This window comes from Micropterus salmoides, unplaced genomic scaffold, assembly GCF_014851395.1.
Source record: "Micropterus salmoides isolate LMB-PRFRI ecotype aquatic unplaced genomic scaffold, ASM1485139v1 Ms_hic_scaffold_557, whole genome shotgun sequence".
NCBI classification, from domain to species: Eukaryota; Metazoa; Chordata; class Actinopteri; order Centrarchiformes; family Centrarchidae; genus Micropterus; species Micropterus salmoides.
In genome coordinates, this window is record NW_024044301.1 from 726 (window position 1) to 23,060 (window position 22,335).

Sequence of the window (22,335 nt, forward strand, 5' to 3'; positions counted from 1 at the left end):
CATTGCTGCAGAGGTTGAAGGGGTGGGGGTCAGCCTGTCAGTGCTCAGACCATATGCTGATCACTGCATCAAATTAGTCTGCATGGCTGTCGTCCCAGAAGGAAGCCTCTTCTAAAGATGATGCACAAGAAAGTCCGCAAACAGTTTACTGAAGACAAGCAGACTAAGGACATGGACAACTGGAACCATGTCCTGTGGTCTGATGACACCAAGATAAACTTATTTGGTTCAGATGGTGTCAAGCATGTGTGGCGGCAACCAGTTGAGGAGGTGTGTCTTGCCTACATTCAAGCATGGTGGTGCGAGTGTCACGATCTGGACTGCATGAGTGCTGCTGCCACTGGGGAGCAACAGTTCATTGAGGGAACCATGAATGCCAACATGTACTGTGACATACTGAAGCAGAGCAGGATGCCCTCCCTTCAGAGACTGGGCTGCAGGGCAGTATTCCAACATGATAACGGCCCCAAACACACCTCCAAGACGACCACTGCCTTGCTAAAGAAGCTGAGGGTAAAGGTGATGGACTGGCCAAGCATGTCTCCAGACCTAAACCCTATTGAGCATCAGTGGGGCGTCCTCAAACAGAAGGAAGGTGGAGGAGCGCAAGGTCTCTAACATCCACCAGCTCCGTGATGTCGTCATGGAGTGGAATAGGACTCCAGTGGCAACCTGTGAAGCTCTGGTGAACTCCATGCCCAAGAGGGTTAAGGACATTTTGGGCACAATCTGGACATTTTCATTTTTTTTGTTTAGGATGTCTGCACTCTTTGTTTGCTTTCTTCTTACATTATTCATAGATATATATACTTTTTTAAAGAAAAAAAAGTAAAGGATGCTGGAGTAAATACACACACACACACATATTGCTTTTTAGAGAAAACATTCAGATGTAAACCCCATTTTCATAAGTACTGTACTTTTATTTTTTACTATTACACATTTTATCCCAGTAACTGTAACCGATTAGGCTACAATTATATTTATTTTGTAATTAAATTACGTAACTAAATTACATGTAACTAGTTACTCCCCAACACTGCAAATAAATAACTCTGACTTTGTTAAGTTTATATCATACTTAGCTAGATAACATCGTTTTTTTCTATATATACTACATTAACCGTCATGCTCTTCGTGCTGCGCGATGACGCCACAGAACATCAACAACTCACATGTGGCCTAAAGAGAGCGCCGTTGCTGCTGTGCTGCTAGCAACGACCGGGAATGTGGAGCTGACTTCCCAGCAGAGACGCCACATTAAAATAAATATTTCCCGTTTGTACACAGCTATACCTGAGCCGACATGCCTCCGAAGAAACCCGCCGCACCCGCGGGGAATAAAAAACTCAAGAGAAGAAAAAGGAAAAGATAATTGAGGTACAAACTAACTTGAGTTAGCATGTCGGTGTTTAGCGTTAGCTGACGTGCTAACGGACATATGCACGTTAGCGGTGAAGCTATCAGGGCCTTGCCGCCGCTGTAAGTGTTCGCATTTGTCCCATTAAGGTTGATCTATGCCCCTAACGTCAGCAGCTTAAATTATGAGACATAACACAATGTATTTGTAGCGTATCACATGAATGTCTTGGTTATAACTTACATGAGAGGGCGTCGAAGCGCGGTGCCACGGGCCTGTTCGGCCCCACAGGAGAGACGAGGGACCCGATTTTAGCCTGTTTCGATCCGAGCTAAAACCGGTCAGAAGCTGGTCATTATTAAACTTAATGTGTGTGTTGTCAAATATGTTTCTGTTAATGCCGATGTCGTGCCCTGAAAGCAGCTGTTGATTCGGCTAATCATCTTTCTGTCAACGTAACCACACCGGCTTGTTAGCGTTAGCCGCCTTTTGCTGATGTACATTAGTTAACACAGATTGCACTGGAGTTAGTTTTTTTTTTCCCTATGATTTATTAATTCAGAAATTGTCATGTTTTATCTGCATTGACTGTTTTGACTTTACAACAGGTTAGAAGAACTTAGCAAGCCCACTTGTGTGATGGCATTTCGTGTACCATCCAAAATAAGATTTATTGCTTACAAATCCCACCAAAAGTCCAAGAACAATGACTTTATGCTATTAAAAGTATTGTTTGTGTATTCAAAGCCTGATATAGCTTATTCCTCTTTGCCATAGACCTTCATTGTTGTCCAGGAAGTCGTGAGTGACAACGACATTTTAATCTGTGACTGAATGCAGTCCCTAAAACACACTAGTGTTTTGAGTAATATGTCCAAAATACCCAGCTATTTTGAATTACTGAGCCCTTTTTTTTTTTTAGAGTAAAACTATATTTTACATCTTCATTACATCTATATTTGTTGAAAAAGGATTTCATCATGTTGCCTCAGATTTGTGAAGTGAATCCACTGTTTGGCATCAAGTGTTTGTTCTGACCATGAAGAAAAGATTAAAACCACAATTAACCATCTGTTTTCTTCAACTTTCACTCAGGAGCAAAAATCAGGCTCTAAACTTGAAAGAAATAATACTTTGACATTTATCGTGATAATTATTATCAATATGGAATGATATTTAATTTCGTGATAACATTTTTGGCCATATCGCCCAGCCCTAATACTTTAAGACATTGTTACATAATGCCAGCCACATTCCTCAATTTTAAACAGCCTTGTTTCTCTAAGAAGACCCTTTGTAGCTAAATGCCAGCTAGACAAACTCAACCCTTGCTTATCTTCTCCTTATTGTCTTTAGTCTTACCACTCCAGCTCAACTACCAGTTGAAAGGGTAGACTGTATAGTTATAGTTATTTAACACTGTTAGTATTTGGTCACTAGAGCTCTAAATCAGATGTTGGTGGACATGTTAAACAATGCAATGTAGAATCACCATTTTACCAGTCAAAGATTTCCCTTTCAAAACTTTCCACAACCACACAGTGTACAGGGACCTTTCAGCTCTGTGCTGCTTTAAGTGGCTTTCCTCCTTATCATTTGTATTTTGTTGATTTTGTAATTAAGGAAAACAAGTGCAGGAACTCGTTCTTGTTAAATTGGAACTGCCTGTTCAGGGGATGTTTATTGGAAGTCAATTATGGAACCAGCGATTTGTATTTTTGTTCCTTCTAGGACAAGACATTTGGCTTGAAGAACAAGAAAGGGGCCAAGCAGCAAAAGTTCATCAAGAACGTCACTCAGCAAGTCAAACATGGACAACAAAGTGCCAGACAGGTTAGGAGGCATTTCTTGTTTTGTTGTTTTTCTCCATCCTTTTATATCGCTGACTGTCTTTGATTTGGTCCTCAAATCAAACACTCTTGTCTCTCTGCTTTGCTGTTTCTCACTTTACTGATTTTCTCCTTCTACCAAATAATTTCTATGTCATATGTACAACAAATGCAACAACTTACCACTGGTTTAAATCTTTGTGAGCTAATTTCATTGGATCAGATCATCTTTGAATATATCTACCTTCTCTGTTTGTGTAGGCTGAGGCAGATAAGACCGGCAAGAAGACTGACAAGAAGAAAGAGTTGGAAGAACTCAATGAGCTTTTTAAACCCGTAGTCGCTGCCCAGAAAGTCAGCAAAGGTAAACAAAGTGACCGAAGATGAATGAATTGTAACTTTCCTCTTGCTAATCTTCGATTTTAGTTGTTCATCATTTAATTAATGCCGGTGTTCTTGTGTGCCTCCATTACATTTGAACAATGTACTGGAAAAGATAATCAATTGTCCACTCTCCTCTCTTTATGCAGGTGTTGACCCAAAGTCAGTGCTGTGTGCATTCTTTAAGCAGGGTCAGTGTACCAAAGGTGACAAGTGCAAGTTCAGCCACGATTTGTCAATGGAGAGGAAATGTGAGAAGAGAAGTGTCTACGTGGATGAAAGAGACGAAGACCTGGAGAAAGGTCAGTGTATAGTGCAGGTAACCAGGATGTATTATAGGCTTCGGGTGGTATTACAGTACAGATTGATCATATTGGCTCTTACATTTTAGTTTATTTTCTATGCGCTCAGTTTGGATTTGAGTGGGTATGTTTAAAATATCTTCTAGAAATGATGAAAGAGTCTGTAACTAAAAGGTATAACTGCTAAATTTCAAATTACGTCACTTATGATTTTTAGAATTTAGTTGAGTATACTATCTAGTTCTCTGCGAGTTTAACTATAGATCGGCGTCGAAGGGTGGTCCTCCAGCTGTGTAAGTTGTTTACATTTATTTTTATTGAATAAGGGAAAGCAGCAAAGGTCATTGCCTGTTTATGTCCTGATAACTGTCAAGGAAACGGTTATATAATTGAGGAATCTCTAAAACGCACTGTGCATCGCGTAGAAAAACTTTTAAGGAATTTAACTCTGGCAGCGGACATGTGCAATACCGTGAAACTGACAGTATTGCACCCACTTGTCACTCTGCCTATAAGATTGCCCGCGCTTCCCTTCCTACCTGCTCGCCTCTCATTGAAAATGAATTACCAGGCTCTTCAAATGCTTCCCATCTGAAGAGGCCGTAATGTGTTATATTACTGTATGACGCTGAGCGACCTCAGAATTTCTACATCATAATTTTTCTTAATAAAAATTATGTTTGATATAATCGTTCCAAATTAGTTACAGCAACTTAATATGTAGGCCATCTGATTAAAAACTTATAATTGCTTGGCATTCAATATTAGAATTACGTGAATTGTAAGATTTCTTCTTTGTTTATTTAAATTTGAAGTGATTTGTTCAGCATTACAGAAAAGAGCTAATTTTTAATCACCAGAAAATCAGATACTGTTGTGCATTCCCTTTCTCATTGTTTCTTTTTTTTGTAAAACTCTTGGGTACTGTTGTATTATTGAACATCGGGCCTGTTGTGTTCTGTTTAGACACTATGGATAACTGGGATGAGAAGAAGCTGGAGGAGGTGGTCAACAAAAAACACGGAGAGGCCGAGAAGAAAAAGGCCAAAACACAAATTGTAAGTCTGTTCTGGTGATGAATAATGAACAATGACTGAAGACAGGGAAATCATTAAATTAAATAATTAAATGGTCCATTTGATAATTGATGATAAATGAACAGTTGTTTCCAAAAATTGTAAGGAATTCTCACCTCGCAACGCTTTCCTCGCTTGAGTACATTCGCTGCAAGTGTTCACACACACAACGCGAGAAGGCGATTTTAACGTGAATAAACACAACTTGCCATTACTACAACTGTATGAACCCAAAGTAAACATTTTGCTGTGATTAAAAAGCAATAAACGGATTAAACTGATGCCAAAATAACTACAACATAATGCAGATTTCTTAAACATATGAATTCATGCTTTGTCAGGTCTGTCAGCAAGACAGCAGGACAACAACTTCTAAAATGTTTGTTTTCTGAATGGAGTTCGGATCGATCAGGGCTATTCTATGCTAACTTGGTCACAGTAAAGTACAACGATAGCTGGAATAAAGTTAGACACATGTTTTCTGAACTGACCAGGTAGTTCAACCTCCTCGCTTTCTTTTCTCCAAGTAATGTCCAGTTTTGTCCGTTTTTTATATAAATATGAAGTCGTAGTCCAACTGAGCTAACGATGCTATCAACCACACTGGAACCGGATGTGCACGGAAGCTGCTGAGAAGCTTCATGGAAGATAAATCAATGTTGTAATCCCAAAAACTAAAGTAAAAAGATAATTTAATAAAAGCAGTTTACTCCGAGCTCCTCCCGCGAGTAAACGGCGTAGTTGTCAGAGCCAAATCCGACTGACTACGGGTGATTATTTGTCCAATGTTTGCAGCGTTGCTCCCTGCTCCTCTCCCCCAAATTTAGCAGCTCTCAGCCGGCCAGCAGATTTTTAATCCCCCGCTCTGCCCGGCCCTCTCCACACATCGCTCTGAAGCCTCAGTCACATACAGACAATCTCAACACTGATAGGCTATCGCGGCTCAACGTCATGCGACTTCTTCGCTTGAGTTGAAAATATACGTGTCTACGTGTCTTTGCATTGACTTTGTATGTAAACTGCCCAAAAGGAGCCCAAATTGGTTTTCCAGTGTTGCAATCTGCATGTGGAGAAATTAAGTCATGTAAAGGAGATCAGACAGAAGTATGGGGATGATGAAAGGGATGAAGAAGAAGAGAGAACCAAATCCAAGGGTGAAAAATCTACAAGGGTTTCCAGGGACAAGGTTTGGGCAGCAGTGGAGGTTTTAGCTTTGATCAATCATTACATACATCTTTGATCCCTGATGTATTCCTCTTATTGCTGGGGGCAATAAAACAAAAAACACAAGGAATTAATGTTGGTGATGAATTCAGTTTGTCCCCCAAACATGTGGACCCACTTGACAGTCAGTGGAAGTTAATATTCAGTAAGGTAATAATAGATGCTAAGATGCTGTATGTTTCCCGGTTCCCCTCTGTGTAACATTATCTACTCTGTTGTGTCGTCTGCAGGTGTGTAAGTACTTCCTGGACGCCATAGAGAATAATAAGTACGGCTGGTTCTGGGTGTGTCCTGGGGGCGGTGGAGAATGTATGTACCGGCACGCCCTGCCACCCGGCTTTGTACTTAAAAAAGACAAGAAAAAGGAGGAGAAAGAGGAGGAGATTTCGCTGGAGGAACTGATAGAAAATGAGGTAAGGATGGATGGAGTGATGCAAAGTCACAAGGGAAAACAGTTACTACAATCCAACTCTGATATTTTTGGATGCTTGGGGTTTATAAGAGCAGCAAAGGCGGCTTAGAAGAGATGAGCTGAGAGGAATGAATGTGAGGATGCTTCATCACATTATTAATGTGCAGACCATCTTTGTTCCATAACATAGGCTTTGTACTGCTTCCTGTATCTCAACAAGCAAGGTTGCCGCCATCCTGGCGGTCACGTGTTGAATTGGGTGTGCACAAATGAAAAGGAGAAATTGCTGATGTTGGTGCTGAATTATTAAATCAAATTATTATCAAATTAATAAGAAGAAGAAAGTTTAAACAAATGCACACTACAGGTAGCTTCTAGTGGAAATGTCAGAAGTGTTAACAAGACAGTGGTGGTTAGCTACCATCCTTGTTGGCTAACATTAGTCAGGGTTGTGATCTCTCCGAATAATTTTTCGTTTACTAATTATATGTTTGATTAGTACTAGTAATAAAGGGAATGAGCTTTATTTGTATTGCAACTTCACACAGAGTATAGTCCAATAAAGCACAGTAAAACTATTTTATAACACAGATATAAATCTCAGAAAGCCAAATTGGATGTAACGAACTGTAACTGCTTGCGTTTAGATATTGCCGCCCAAAAGCTTAGGAACTCCAACATGGCTATCACACAGGGTCCGATGTCAAATGCTCTCTAAATACTGTCCATGGCCGATGTTATGAAGCTCTCTCTACTGTCCGCACCCTGATGTCTGTGTCTTCCCCTGCAGCGTGCCGCTCTTGGTGCTGATGTGACTCGAATCACCCTGGAGACTTTCCTGGCTTGGAAGAAGAGGAAAAGGCAGGAGAAGGTTGGGACATATTTAATCATTTTATTAACATCAGTTTGTCACCAGAAATGTTTAATTTTAAGGCCCCTGAGGCAAATTGGGATTTGTGATATTGGGCTCTATAAATAAAATGGACTTGACTTACATTTACCTGCGGAAATTAGGTCTTCTGATGATTAAGGACATTGTGATGAGTTTTTATTCTATGATTAAATCAGAAGACTTAGTAATTCTATGTGGATACACTTAAAAAAATGCTCTTCATTAACAGGTGGACAAAGCGAGGGAGGAGATGGAGAAGAAGAAGGCTGACTTTAAGGCTGGAAAATCGCTTGTGGTAAGTGTGGCTCCGACTTAAATTTCTGTGGTCACTTTGAGTCTTTATCTTGTCTCGTTTTACCGACAGTGATGCTACAGCAGACAGTATTTCCAGGATTTAATTAAATCTCATGCATCTGCAGGTAAGCGGCCGCGAGGTGTTTGAGTTCCATCCAGAGTTGGTCGACGATGACGATGCTGAAGCCAGTGACACTAGATATGCCAGCGAAGACGGGGAAGATGATGAGGAAGAGGTAATTGTGAAATTATCAACACTTTACAAATGTTTCACAGAATGTGTGAGACTCTGCTCTCTGCCTCCAGAGCAGATGAAAACCTCCTACGGTCAGTGGTTATTTAATTTGGCTTTGTATGACTTCATATTTATTTGTGCTCTATGGTCCTCAACACTTGAAGTGAGGTGTCCCAGCACAATAACTGCACTCAACGTTGTTTGATGTCTCATATAGTTTGCATTGTTTGTACAAAATATCTGCAGTGTAACAGTGTTGTGATACTGGCTCTCTGTGTTTCAGTCTTTTTGGTCATGCTGTGAGGTCGGTATTGTCGGATATTTTTCTGAAATATTCTAAAGCTTTAAATATTTTAATTAAGCTTCAAGTATTTAAATATTTTAACACAGGGAACAAAGGCATCAAGTGTGTTTCTGTAGTGCTAAGATTTGTTGAAATTATGCAAATGAACCCCTCCATCCGGGAGGAGGAAAGAAATATCCTCACACCATGAGCTGCTGCTCTGTTGAACAGTGTAGGAGAGACGTAGACCATAAAACGTGTATCCTACAGATAATATATCTCTTACTGCTTTAATGTCCAATAACTGGTTAAAATAGAATCACAACTAGAGCCCAAACTGCACAAAGTGAAGTCAAACTAAAACCAAGGCGCGGACGACAAGTAATCCCTACAGTTTCCACACCTTAAATATGAGACCGGACGTATTTTTTCCCTACACTGTATTGCCTCATCCGTAAGCAATTATATTTCATATTTCTTACAGGTGATGCAAAGTTGTTTGCTGCAGACATTGTGGCATTTTTTTGTATTTAAATGGTCTAATTCCTGCTGAATTGCAGCTGCCTGCCTTTTTACACAGCAAGTGATTTGCCTGTTAATTATCTGCACCTGTTGTACACTTGTGTGCTCCTTAGTAGATTCAAGGCTGTAAATAAAGTGCACAAGTTAAATGCAACAATAAAACATTTTTCATTAATTCCTTTAATTAATCTAAACTTAATTAAACACAACATCGCTTATGGTCCCTTAATTAATTTCATTAATTGTTTTGTCCTCTGGTACTAAAATGTGCAAGCATTTTGTTTTGTGAAAATCTGTTTTTGGTGCCAACTTTGAAGTATTTATTCAGAAATTCTCTTAAGAAGCTTTCAATTTGTCTCTGAATATTGCAGATATCCTGATACAGCTAATTACAAATCTGTTACCTTATTTATACAAAGTACTTAGTATAAAAGACTCACTCTTAGTCAGCATCCAGAATTAACCCTGAACGCTGCACTGAGGGCAAAATGACTCCTTGTCGCTTTATATGACAACACACTTTCAGGACATGTGAACAGTCAGATTTTATGTTGTTTCAAATAGAACAAAAGTCACACTGTTGTAATAAATCTCAAGCAAATAAATCTGCTGTTAATTTAATTGAGTGGGGTTTTTTCAGCTAGAACCAACATGAAAGAATCTTTTATTCTCCCAAATCCACAACACACAGACCAACTGTACGAGATTTTAAAGTGCAATACAGTCCATTTTAATCATCAATAACTTTTTGTTTTTCAATATAAAAATCTCAAACCACTGCCAATATAGATGGTGCCCACCCTTCAACATTTCACACCAGTGAGTTTGTAAAGGAAATCAATCCATCCATCCTCACCCGCTTATCCTGCATCGTGGAATTTTACTGGTATCTGTATCGACTAATACATTTCTGGTATCATGACATCCCTTCTCCTGTCTAAACCTTTATATTTTCTTTCAGATCAGTAACAGCACAGACGTCCAGGACATAGACTTATCCCGCTTTGTTCCACAAGAGGTGACCACTCGGGCATTACGGTAGCATCCACAGACCGTTTCACCTCTAGGAAAAAGACTCAGCGGACAGAAATGGACAACGGTAGGAAAAACTTGCTGATTATAAAAGTGATTTCTGCCTAGTTGCCATGTCAGTGCTGGTCAGTTTGTTGGCTTCACACAATCTGTAACAAGCCAATACAGATGAAAATGATCAATACTTTTGATACACAATCAATCCCCGCTTCCTTTCTCTTCACATCTACAGGGGAGCAGATGAACGAAGCCTGTGGTGGCGCTGAGGCCAACGGGCTTTCGGGAGCAGAGGGAGACGGGGAGGAGGACGGAGGAGGGGAGGAGGAAGAGGAGGTACCGGTGGACGAGAACCTTTTCACAGGAGAAGATCTAGAGGAGCTGACGAGGAACTGAACACACTGGCGCTGGACGACTGAGAAAGGGAGCGCGTGAGAGGGAGGGAGCGTGAGGTGGAAGTTAGGACGGACTAAATGACTAACGGATGGACTGATGGATGCATGGAGCTAAACAACAAAGAGACCAGATGTTTGAATGATTTTAAAATTCAGAGACTCCAGTAATAAAGCCTGATTATATCATGACATCACTTCCTGTCTCTGCCCCCCTCTGTTTTTTGTATCACCCCTCTCACAGGTTACCATGTCCTTGGCCCTTTTGTCCATTGGGTGTCCAAATTTTCACAGCAAGGGCCAGTTAGTGTTTACCAGGGCCAACTTCACGTGAATGTTTCTTGTAGGAGGAGAATTTGTTGTGCACTTTTGTTGCTCGGCAAACTCGCTGGCTAACGTTGAAACTGAAATTACTTTTAATAAATTGGGCTTTGGTTGCTTCTCGATAATCAGTTAAATATTGAATATAATTTTCTGAGTGAGACGATGTAAGGGCTTAAAAATGAAAGCACTATACTGATTGTACAGTGGGATAACACTTCAATAAATCCAATAACATCATTGACAGATGTTTGAAAGAGCTGAACAATGTGGGCCATGAACAGGGTGATTCTGTTGTAAGAAACTGAATCTGTTCAGAGCCTCACCTGCTCTCATACCAAAATAAAAGCTCTAGTTTGAGGTTGCACTTTCCTTCTACTGAAGATTCTTTCCCTTCTTGTGTTATGGAAATCTGTCATGCAACCTTTTGAAGGAAAAGTCCAGACCAAGCTTCTAAAATGTCAGCCATGTTTCTGAGACCTGATTAGTGCTACAATGAAGCTCCAGCAGGGAAACCAAATGGTATCAGCCCAGTATTGTAAATAATGTTCTCGAGTCGCCTCCTGAAGAAATAAAAGATTACTGTACATCCAGTGTGTGTCTCTTCTTGAATGTTAAGTCCTACGTTATGAATTAAAGCTGCTATTATCAACATTTTTGTAGTGATGTATTAAATGACGTGAAAGCGGGTCGCTTGTAGTGATGAGCCTACAGAAAAGCCGCTTCCTTCTGCTTTATAGTCAGTTTCAGCTCATTGTTCAGCTGTTTTGGTTCACACTGATGTGTTTTTGGCTGCAGCGGTCAGTGTCAGAGAACAAGTCTAAAAACCCACTGACTATCTGCTCAGCACCAAATGGACAGACAGTTGGGAGACTTGCTCATGAACATACTGGATTTATTCACAGCTAAAGAGAAATAATTACCTCAGGACTTAGTAGAGACTTAAAACAGCTAGAAGAGAATGAATAAACTAATAAACAACTCCAGATGGTCAATAATAACTGTTTACTGACACGTTTGCCATATTTTTGCGATACCCACCTGTTTGTAGAAATGTGTACATGCAGTTTTTGGGAACTGAAGTAATTTCTTTTTCCCATTACGGCTAATTCAACCTGTATGGGGACTCCTGTTGCCTCCAAGTTCCCATCAAGTACAGAGCAGCAGCAGCAGCATCAAGGCACACTATAGACTGCAGATAATTTTGCAGAGACCCCACAAACCAAATAATATACTGGACCCAGGTCGTCTGTACGACAGTTTAAGGTAGTTTGAGACACGGAATCATTTCAGGGTTTGCACCAGGTTAAGCATAAAAGGGCCCTTCTATATGCCAGGGCCAAACGATTAAGTAATAATGCAGGACCCAGGTGATATTGTTAATTAGAAAAAATTTTGCACATAACAAATTGCCAACTGAGACAGTGAACCTAAAGATTTTGGGGTCCCTGAAGGTCTGTGGCCTGAAGCAGTGCCATTGATGTTGAATATAAACTGCATTTCTTCAGATCAAAATGCTTTTAGGGTTCTTAATCATGGCATTCTGCCTAAAATGATTACATGGCTGGCGCATCATGAGGGTAATCAAAGTAAACAGATTAGTGGTTGACCGATATTTACAGAGCAGAGTGGCCGATAACTGATATGCCATGTATATTTCTATTATTCCATACAGAAAACAATCTAACATACATATTATCTTAGCCAGTAACGTTGTTTTATGTGGGCTTTTAATTAATTAATGAAATAAAAAAGTACATTGTAGAATGTGACTGGTGTTTAAGGGAGAGCGAGATAGTTTGTCAGAAGTGACGTCATTCAACTGCATTATTCTCTACAGTATTACCATATATATTTAAAGCTAGCCGGTAATGGTCTTTCATTAGGCCGGCTGTCATTTATGAGAAGTGTTAACATTTCCAAAAGACGGTGGTGACTGAGGACATTTAGGGCTCAAAACCATCGCTATGATCATTCCACAGCAGTCACACTGAAAAGAGTGCCTGCAAATTTGTGTTCAGACATCTTGTGTTTTTGGCCTTCTGAGAGCAGGCATCGGCCGATTAATCAGTCTATCACTAATACACACACATCGTTGAAGTGGCCCAGATTTACATGTAAGTGAAGTATCGTCTTGATTAAACCTGAAAAACTAATATAGCTTCATAAAAATGTCAGCCTACCACATTTACAACTGTCACACACTCATACCTACCGGGGGGAGGCTTGTTGAGCAGCTGTCATCCATATTCAGAAAATTAGTAATTTAATAGGCAGCTGGCAGTGATTTGACAAAGACTTGGTATGTGTCCCATAAAATCTACATAATTTACATTTCCCTCTGCATACACATTGTCCCATTGATTCCATTTAGCATACTTTCTTTTTATTCCACCACTATTCTGAAGAATAACATCTATTTAGCAAAACAATCACATGAAAGAAATACAACAAGAGATCTGGCACATTTTCAGACAACAAAAAAAAAGATTCAAAGATGAACTTTAAGCTGTCATCCAGGACAGACAGTTTTTTACATTTCACATAACGAATTTTTTATTAAAACATAACTGTCCAGGCACCAGCAGGCAGCTACAAAAGAGACAAGACAAACTGATGTGTGTTCACCTGATCTTTATTTTTACTGAAACAACAGTTCACAGTGAATCTGGTAAACACATTTGCACTAAGCTGGAAATGAGATTACAGGTCATACCATAAGAGAAAAAAAAGGAAGGACCAGGTGTGAAAAACAAAACTGTCTAGATCCAGCTTTACAAATCTTGTTTTTTAGCTCCTCAACAGAGTGCAGCCTCCTGCCCACAGTTCTTCAAGAAGAAAATACTGCCAACCTCCTGAACTACAAAACTTTTAAACTTAAAATGAATTCAGTAGTCTGCGTAAAAAGCACGACACTCACCACAAACTACACAAACTGGCGTTGTTGCTTCTGTTCACAGAATGCATATGATTCCATTTTAGTAGTGGATGCTTCTGTGTACTTGGTATATCAGTGAGTCACAGCAAGGTCACTGACCCAAAAGTAAGGTCAGACAGGTGTCAAAGGTCGTGTCAGAGGTCGGGTGAAGGTCTCGATGTCGGTCGGTCGGTCTGTCAGGTCAGGTGTCATTGTGTCATGACAAGAGTCGCCTACAGGGAACAAGAAGCTGCAGTGTTATTCACAGGAAGAGAAACAACTGTCATCAGAAACTTGTTGACATCTTGTCAAAGAACTGCTTCCCGTACGAACGGCCAATAACAGTTTGACAGGTGCGCACAGGTGTGTAAGAAGACTGCTGGTGGGCTTGTCAAGACGGAAGCTCTGACACACAGTCTACAAAGAATTTTCACTGGGAGGTAAAACTTGATTTTTTTACTGTATTTTATGTACAGAAACTGCATCATAATATAATCTAACACCATGTAACGGAGGCAGCATGGTGGTAGACTAGGGGAAAGCCCTGCTAACAAGCTTTCTTTGTCATTTTTTAAAGGCTTGTGTCACAGAGGGCAATGAATCTGCAAGTTCAGCCAGAGAGTATTAAGTTATAATTAGGAATACCTGATGTTATACATGTGACATCACAGTACTACGTTGTATGATGCAGTTGTAGTGACTGCATCTCAGGTTAAATTACGTTTTGTTTTCAGTTATAGACTGTAGACTACATTTCCATCATCATACAGTTACTGTGAGGTCTCCTCAAACTGCCACTGAGCGTGTTTCTGTGTTTGCACTGATACAGCACATAACTTTCCACCATTTGCACCACATTTCGTATGCTAAATTAAGACTTTGATTGGCTGATTGATGTTTGTAAAGAACATCTGTACTGTATTGTCTGTTTGTTCTGCACGTCTACCTCAAGCATATGATAACTGCAACACACGCTGGGGTAGCATTAAGAAATGTCCTCAGCAAGAATATATGAGAAATGTATGCGTGAGTGTGTCGCAGGCACAAGCCATGTAACAGGCCTCACCCAGAATACACTTACACTATTACTTTGTTACCAAAATACTTGGCATCCAATTGTCCAGTTATTCATACTGGTGTTCCCTGCAGGAGAAAACCTGGCACTTACCGGTCATTTCTTTCACGCGGTCCTAGTAGGTACGAGGACGTTTATGAGATTCTTCTCTGGGAGGATCAGCCAGCATCACCTTCATCTTTACTCCATTGACGACCCGACCGTGGAGCACTGCCATGGCCTCATCTGCACACTGAAAGAGAGAGACAGAGATTAACATAAAGAGGGAAGACTTGGGCAATCTTCTCTATTTTCATAACTTCACTTCTTTCATTATTTAAGAGCTTATCCTCCATCAGTTCAGAGTCTCACCTGTTTGTCTGCATACTTCATGTATCCAACCTTTCTGCCAGGAACCAAATGGACCTCAATAAGGGAACCAAAGCGACTATGGAGAGACAGACAAAGGGAGACAGAGTTTAATTTTGCAGCAGGATTTGTTAAGGCTGATTGTCTGGAGCACCTTTTCACTAACATTGAATTGTCATTTCAGACCATTTCGCTTGATGCTCTCATCCAGAGTTGTTTGCAGTAACTAAGCTTAGAGTCGTGACTGAACCTCTAATGGACCATTGTTTCCATCATACGCACACTGTTTTCTGTACTTTGTGACATATACGATATATATTTACAATGTTATAAAGAAGTGAAATTGCGTTTTAACGTATGGGACATTTACCAGAAAACGTCCTCCAGGACATCCAGGGGCAGAGGGGAGGGGCTGAACACTACAAACAAGCGCTCCTTCGCCTTGCTGTCAGGCGGCGCAAGCTTCTTCAGAGGGGCAGACTGACGTCTGTCTGAACCCGGGACATTGGGGAGACAGCAGAGAAGCCCTGGAGGATACCAACAAACACACAGGATCAGCGATTCAGCTTAAATATTGTATTATTCTTATGAACAACAGTTCCAGGTAAAATGTGTTAAACCTTTTGCAATTACCAATTTTTATTTGATAAATTATTTAATCTGTAAAATGCTATAGATGGCAGAGGAGGCCTGGAGGAATAATTACCCAGAACAGTAATTAACCTTGAGTTGTTATTTACAGGGTGAGTTGTTTTCTAAAGTTAGACAAAAGGGTTAGACAAAATGTGATGTGCTTACAATTATATATATATATATATATATATATATATATATATATATATATATATATATATATATATATATATATATATATATATATATATATATTTTGTGGCAGTTGTTTAGATTAGTTTATCATAATCCGTCTGATATTCTGATGAATTTGTTTGTAAATACACCTTTTTAGAAATGAAGAAAGTGACTTTGCAAATACAGTATTTTTTGATCCCATCACCACTGATTTAATAAAACTAAAATGCAGGAATGGTGTTCAGAAACCTCAAAAAGTCTTGAGAGGAATTAAAGAGTGTGAATCTCAAGCAAGCAGAAACAGTGGCAAAAAATAACTCAAATAAGAACAATAAATAGCAAGGTGATCTGATACAACTTTGTTCATTTAGGCGCTGATTTAATGTACTCACAGGAGATTTCATTACTTGGCTGGACGAGGGTCCGTTCCACACTGCAGACATCATCTGGGTTGCAACAAACTGCATGGCCATCCGACCTACAGGACTACACACAAACACAAGCTGATCGTCATTGGTTCATACCCACTAAGTTGCTGTGACCAAATTACTTAAAGACTAGGCTGTATACAGACAGACAGAAAGGGGAGACACTCCATTACAGATATCAAATTTGTACTGGGAACATCATTATGAATATTTTTAACAATAAAAAAAAAAAAAATTACCAAAAATACGTGCAGACGTTACTGTTAGTTATCGTTGGCATATCTGTCCCAAGTTTTTATTAATGATATATTAACTTTAAAGGGCATTTCTACCTCATGCCTCCATTAATTGTGACCCTTCTGCAGACACACAGTGAGTGTATGCTGTTGTGTGTAAGTAAGTGTACACATGCATGTGTGTGTGTGTACCTGCTGCGTTCCTCTCCGTCGTCAACAAAATTTACTGCCAGTCTGTTGCCAGGTGGATATTCAAAGCCATTCAGCTTTTCTTTGGCGTAAACCGCTGATCCGAGGTTACTGTAGCGAATCAACGCATGACCTGAAGGCACACGACACACAGGAAACAAAAACAGCCAACAAGACTTTAAGATTTAAGTTGAATGCTTTAATTTTAAAGTCATTAAAATTTGCAGTTACAAAACACCCACATTTACGAAACATTACAAACTACAGTGAACCAATTTTAATTTTATGAAATAAAGAAAATTACTTTTTTTGTTCCAAAATAAAGTTTGACCTGTCAGAAAGAAGGATTTGAGTTCGAACTGATCAAGCACCCGACCAACAGAAAACTAATAAAATTACAAATAACAATTATTAATCGATGTTTTGACCTTTGACATCTGCCAATTCCAGTTTCTTAAATATGAGGATTTGCTTATTTTATTTATTCGATATCATTACAAAATTGAATACCCTTTTGGTTTATGTCTGTCAGTACACAATTAACTGTTGCTCTAACTTCCATACGAGCGTGGCCACCCACATTTGGTCATAAATGGTCTGGAAATTAACAGTGTAACAGTTTCCTCTTCTTTAAAGTGGAAAGCAAAGACTTCTCCTTTTGGGACAGCTGAAATGGTTTTCCATATCACAGGAAGTAATACGCAACTTTATCGGACTAGATGCTTTAGTGTCATCACATAGGCTATGTACAAAACTCAGGTCACACATTTATCATGAGAAAAATCTAGTAAGTGAACTTCTAGTTAGAATATTCTATCAAAGACACTTTCATTGTGCCCAAATGAATTAAGCCCATAGTTTGTGCTCAATCACTCACCTTTGCTCATTCCATAAGCGTCTCTCTGCAGCTCACAGTACTCCATGCCAGGAATGATGTCAAACAAAGCAAAAATCTGCTCTTGGGAAAGTGCAGCCCGTGTTGACATCATCAGGCACCGCGTGAAGTCACCGGAGCGGTAGTCCATGACCGGGTAGTTGCCAGGGTCAGCTGTAAAGGGAAGAGGGACCTCCGGGTCAATAACAGGACAGAGAAAGCTGCAGCAAGTTCCCATTTTAATTAAGTGCTTCCCCTTCTTGGATCACCTTTAAGTGAATGAAACAATACAACAGAAAAATGTATCCTCTACATGCCCTGTGGGACATAAGCTCCCTAAATAACTAATAACTCCCATGAACCTGACCTCATCAGCTGCTTGAATTTGTATTTGAGGTAATTTTCAGTGTCTTAAGTGACATTTTTTGAACAAACAATTTGTAACGTGCATTATTTATATCTATGTTTACTTGCTAGCAGTCTTCTTCCCTGCCTTTGATGGTGCACTGCTGTGTTTCTTGGCGTGTTACCGCCACCTGCAGATCAGTGGAATAATGTGAAATGGGAACCCACTTAGAGAAACATTGCTAAACAAATCCACAGGGTAACTTTAAATAGTAACTAGCTACTGGTTACTTGTTCTGAGCTGTCACACAACACTTCAAAGGAGTGACCTTAAATATTGATTAAGATATAATAATATCAAAAAACCTAAATAATGTTGTAATAATGTCTTCCCAAGTGCCATTAACTATAATGCATTTTGACAGCAACACGAAATACAGGAATCAGTGTCTGACTGACTTTAACTGCTGGTCATAGAATTTAAAAAACGGAAACATTAAACCCAGATTTAAAGAGAAAAGAAAGTGAATTAGGATCTAAACCAACTGCTTACCCAGAGGGAAGGCATACTGGTTCATGGAGTCACTGCCGCCGCCGCCTCCACCGCCCATGTATTCACCTCTGGCCGACCCCCCTGTGTACTCTTCTGTTGCTGCAGCCTTGGTGCGAGGTTCAGCCAGGATGGCTCTGTAAGCTAATAACACCATCATCTTCATTAACACCACAGTTCTGAGACAAAAATCTCCACAGCAACAACAACAGTGAAAGACACGATGGCTGAAAACGAATTATTCTGTTAATTGTTTAGTATGAGTGCAGTAGAAATTAAGGTCTCCCAGTACTTTTCCCCTCCAGCTACTTCTTCTACAAATACTGATTCACTAAAATAATGTAACATAATCTTACATTTGTCACAGTTCTCTATAGCGAGGGCAGCTTGGGAGGGTTTGTAGTATCTCACGTAGCCCAGTCCTTTACTTTCCCCTGTGGTCTTATTCTTGATGATCACGCAATACTCAATATCACCATACTCCTGAAAGAGAGACATTTTTAATATTTTTTGGACACACACACACTTACTGTTTTATTATTTATATTATTTTTATTTTTTTTAACACAAACACATACACTTTATTTTACGCTTTAATTACTTGTTTAGTGAAATGTATGGGGTTGATTGTTCTTAGTTTGTATGATGCTTTGGCAATATTGTTACACATTCATGCCAATAAAGCTATTTTGAATGAACTGACAGACAGAGGCAACAGCCAGGGATATTCCTCATTTTATACCAGTTGTTTGGGACATCAGATATGGCAAGAAACAACAGTTAGAGTCAATATAGAGTATTTTAAGACAGTCTAAAATTTAAATTTAGACTGTTTTAATGACTTTAAAAATATAAAAATAAGAATCCACTGGTATATACCATAGGAATAAATAATGTGTGAGGTATAATGAACCTGCTGCCTATTATTTATTTAATCACTTAATATGTGAAGGTAAAATATCTGCAAACCTCCATCTAATTTATCAGACATTTCCTATCTTGCATAGTTTCACATATATGTATAGTTATTTTACATATAGGCAACGGTAAAGGCAGAAAGAAGAAAGAAAATATAGGCAAGCAATGAGATGTAAAAGCACAGAAATGGTATATGACAAAGTAAGAATTGCGTGTTACTTTGAACGTGTTTTTAAGGTCCTCCTCTGTGAAGGTTTTGGGGATCATGACGAAGATCCTGGTCAGCTCCTCATCCTCAACGTCTCTGTGTCTTGTTGAAGACCGTGACTGGGCAATAAACACCTACACAAACAAGCAGAGAAGGGGAAAAAAAGATTGGTAATTATAATTAGTTACAAAACATTCAGATATTGATAGCAAGATCCTCATAAATGATGGATTTTGCAATTAAAAAAGACTGTAGGCATGGCGTATTTACCTGTTTCACGGTATGAAATGAAAATATCCAGTCAACCACTACTATGTATACTTTGACTACTTGATACCTCATGATTAAAACCCTACAATCATTTGATTTAGTTTATTATAGATGGATGACCAACTGGGCGAAGTGTGCAACTGACTCAAGGCTGCAGACATTCAGGGACCCCAAAATCTTCAGGTTCACTGTGTCTGTTGTTTTTGTTGCTTTTGTGGTACTTTTAAGTACATTTTGCTGATAATAGTTACATACTTTTACTTAAGTAATGTTTTTAATGCAATTACTTGTAGTGGTGCCTTTTCTCAGTGTGATATTACTACTTTTACATAAGTAGATATGAAGAGATATATATAAGAGATATATAAGATCTGAATACTTCTTTAACCACTGTTGACGCCCATTACAAAGCAGTTGAAAGGAGATTCACCTAGCTCCTGATTAATCAAGATAATCCACATTCCTTGTTGTTATCATCATCATCATAGAGACTGTTTCTTTAGTAGGACGTGGTGTGAAATGAAACTGAGGCTTGCGGATTTTCCTGAATAACCGAGGCGTTGTTTCTGGAAAAACAAGTTGTATATGGGGTTTTTCAAGCGCTCGTTTTCATCAACTTCACCTCAGTTATATTGCGGTGGAGACTAAAATCTAGATCGCACAATCTCAGCAAATAACGCTGGTGTGGAGTTTGTTAATTCGGGCGAACTTAAACTCAGGTGTCGCCCTCTGATTTGTTGACGTCAACGCCCCTTGTTAGCAAGCTAGTTAGCTGCTAACGAGACGTAACGTATGTTCTGATTCCATTGTTTTAACTAAAACTTTCATATTATTGCATTAAGCTTACACAGCTGCTCGGTGGCCTAGCTGTTAACGTTACCTTGATGGGTTTAGTCCCGTCCCCAGCACTTTGCCGTGCATTTCCTCCATGGCCAGGCAGGCCTGCGAAGACTTGGCGAATTTCACATAGGAGATTCCTTTGGATTCCTTTGTCTGCTTGTCCTTGACCACCCAGACCCCCTGGATTTCCCCAAACACAGAGAAACTTTCCCGGAGCTCATCTTCGGTTATGGACCGACTTGTGACCGCGAAAAGGCGGCTGTTGGGAGGGTCGTCGAGGTTTTCGGTCACTTGTTTAGAAGGATACTCCTCCATCTTTGCTTCCCACTCAGCAGAATGATGTGCCAGTAGCCGTTGGTGCTGCCTTCAGGGCTCCTCGGAACTTCCGGCTGCAGCTTAGCAAAGAGTCCAAAGATGGCAACTCCAACTTGTGTGGAGGATGTAGGTAGTGTGTTAAGTTGATAGAATCGTGAGTACAACATTTCAATCAGTCATGTGATCTCAATATTTTATATACTTAATCATGAGTTATCAGAATCAGAGTCAAATTCAGAAAGCTTTAATGGCATTGAACGTAGTTCAACGAGATTTCAGTGCAACGCCCCTCAATGTACCGCCATCTACTGTACGGGAGTTGTAAAAGCACTCTGCAGAGAGCTAATCACTGGAAAGCAAGTATCACATCCTTTACTTAAGTAAAAGTACTGCATATAGTACTATATAAAGTGCTGATACCACACTAAAATACTCAAATACATGTCTTGCACTGAAATTTTAAGCAAAAGTATGTAAGTAATCTGGAAATGTAGCCTGTGACTGTTATTACATACTATTATCATACTATTATCAGGTTATGATAGGATATTGTTACTCATGCATGAATGTTAAAGCAGGATTTACAGTTGATTGTAGTTAGTTGAGGTGGAACAAATTTTGTACTAGACTGCAGCTGCTGATTATTTTCTCCATTGATTGATTGATTGTTTGGTTTGTTAAAGATTCTGAAATAATGAAGAATGCCCTCACAATTACCCAGACACCAAGGGACACCTTCACAAAGCCTGTTTTGTCCAATCAACTGTGCAAAATTCTTAAATTATTCACAATATTAAAAGCATGAATGGCATTATAACATTTATTTTTCTGTTAATTGATTAATCAACTTATTGTTTCAGCCGTACTCGTATTTTCATTACACGTTTTGTATGCAACAATCTTCATTATTAAACAGTAATTTAATTAGTCAAATAAATATAGTAAAGCAAAAGCACAATATTTGGTCTAAATTCTACTGGAGCAGAATAAACATATAGAGTAGCCGAGAAGAAAATACTCAAGTAAAGTAAAAGTACCTTACATTTGTACATAAGTACAGCACTCACAAGTGTAATCATTTTTAAGAAAGAAAAATATTTCACCTGGGCTCCCTAAGCTTGTTGTAGGGTATTTTACATCAGGTTATGGGAAAGGGAAAAAACATAGTATATAATAGTGATGATGATAATGACAATGTAACATATCCTGTTTGTATATGTTAAAAATAAAATATATTATTAATGGATTATACAAATTATAACAACTAAATATACTAACTATATTTTATTCATGGATGTGATTAAATATATATGACGGCATTAAAAAAGCCTTCAAGAACACATAAGCACAGACAAATAGAAATGAATGAAAGAGTAAAACAAGTATACGGCCGTCAGCTGATATGATGTCAGAGGCTTGTGACTTGTTTGCTGGGCGGGGTGAAGGTCTCAGGAATGATC

The 22,335-nt window shown here is 39.2% G+C and overlaps 1 protein-coding gene and 1 pseudogene across 1 annotated transcript; one reads left to right on the forward strand and one right to left on the reverse strand.

Annotated features, from left to right (window-relative positions):
• Nucleotides 1-1,229: 1,229 nt before the first annotated feature.
• Nucleotides 1,230-11,145, forward strand: LOC119889604 (annotated as a pseudogene).
• A 2,024-nt stretch (nt 11,146-13,169) lies between these two features.
• On the reverse strand, nt 13,170-20,895 carry LOC119889605 (RNA-binding protein 45-like). Its single transcript, XM_038700445.1, is given in 14 exon segments — nt 13,170-13,702; nt 14,638-14,776; nt 14,896-14,971; nt 15,263-15,365; nt 15,368-15,419; nt 16,095-16,188; nt 16,559-16,688; nt 17,433-17,603; nt 17,900-17,965; nt 18,328-18,468; nt 18,681-18,807; nt 19,462-19,584; nt 20,601-20,620; nt 20,623-20,895. Coding segments are annotated over 13 exon segments (1,473 nt in total). The 5' UTR covers nt 20,876-20,895; the 3' UTR covers nt 13,170-13,702; nt 14,638-14,659.
• Nucleotides 20,896-22,335: the final 1,440 nt, after the last annotated feature.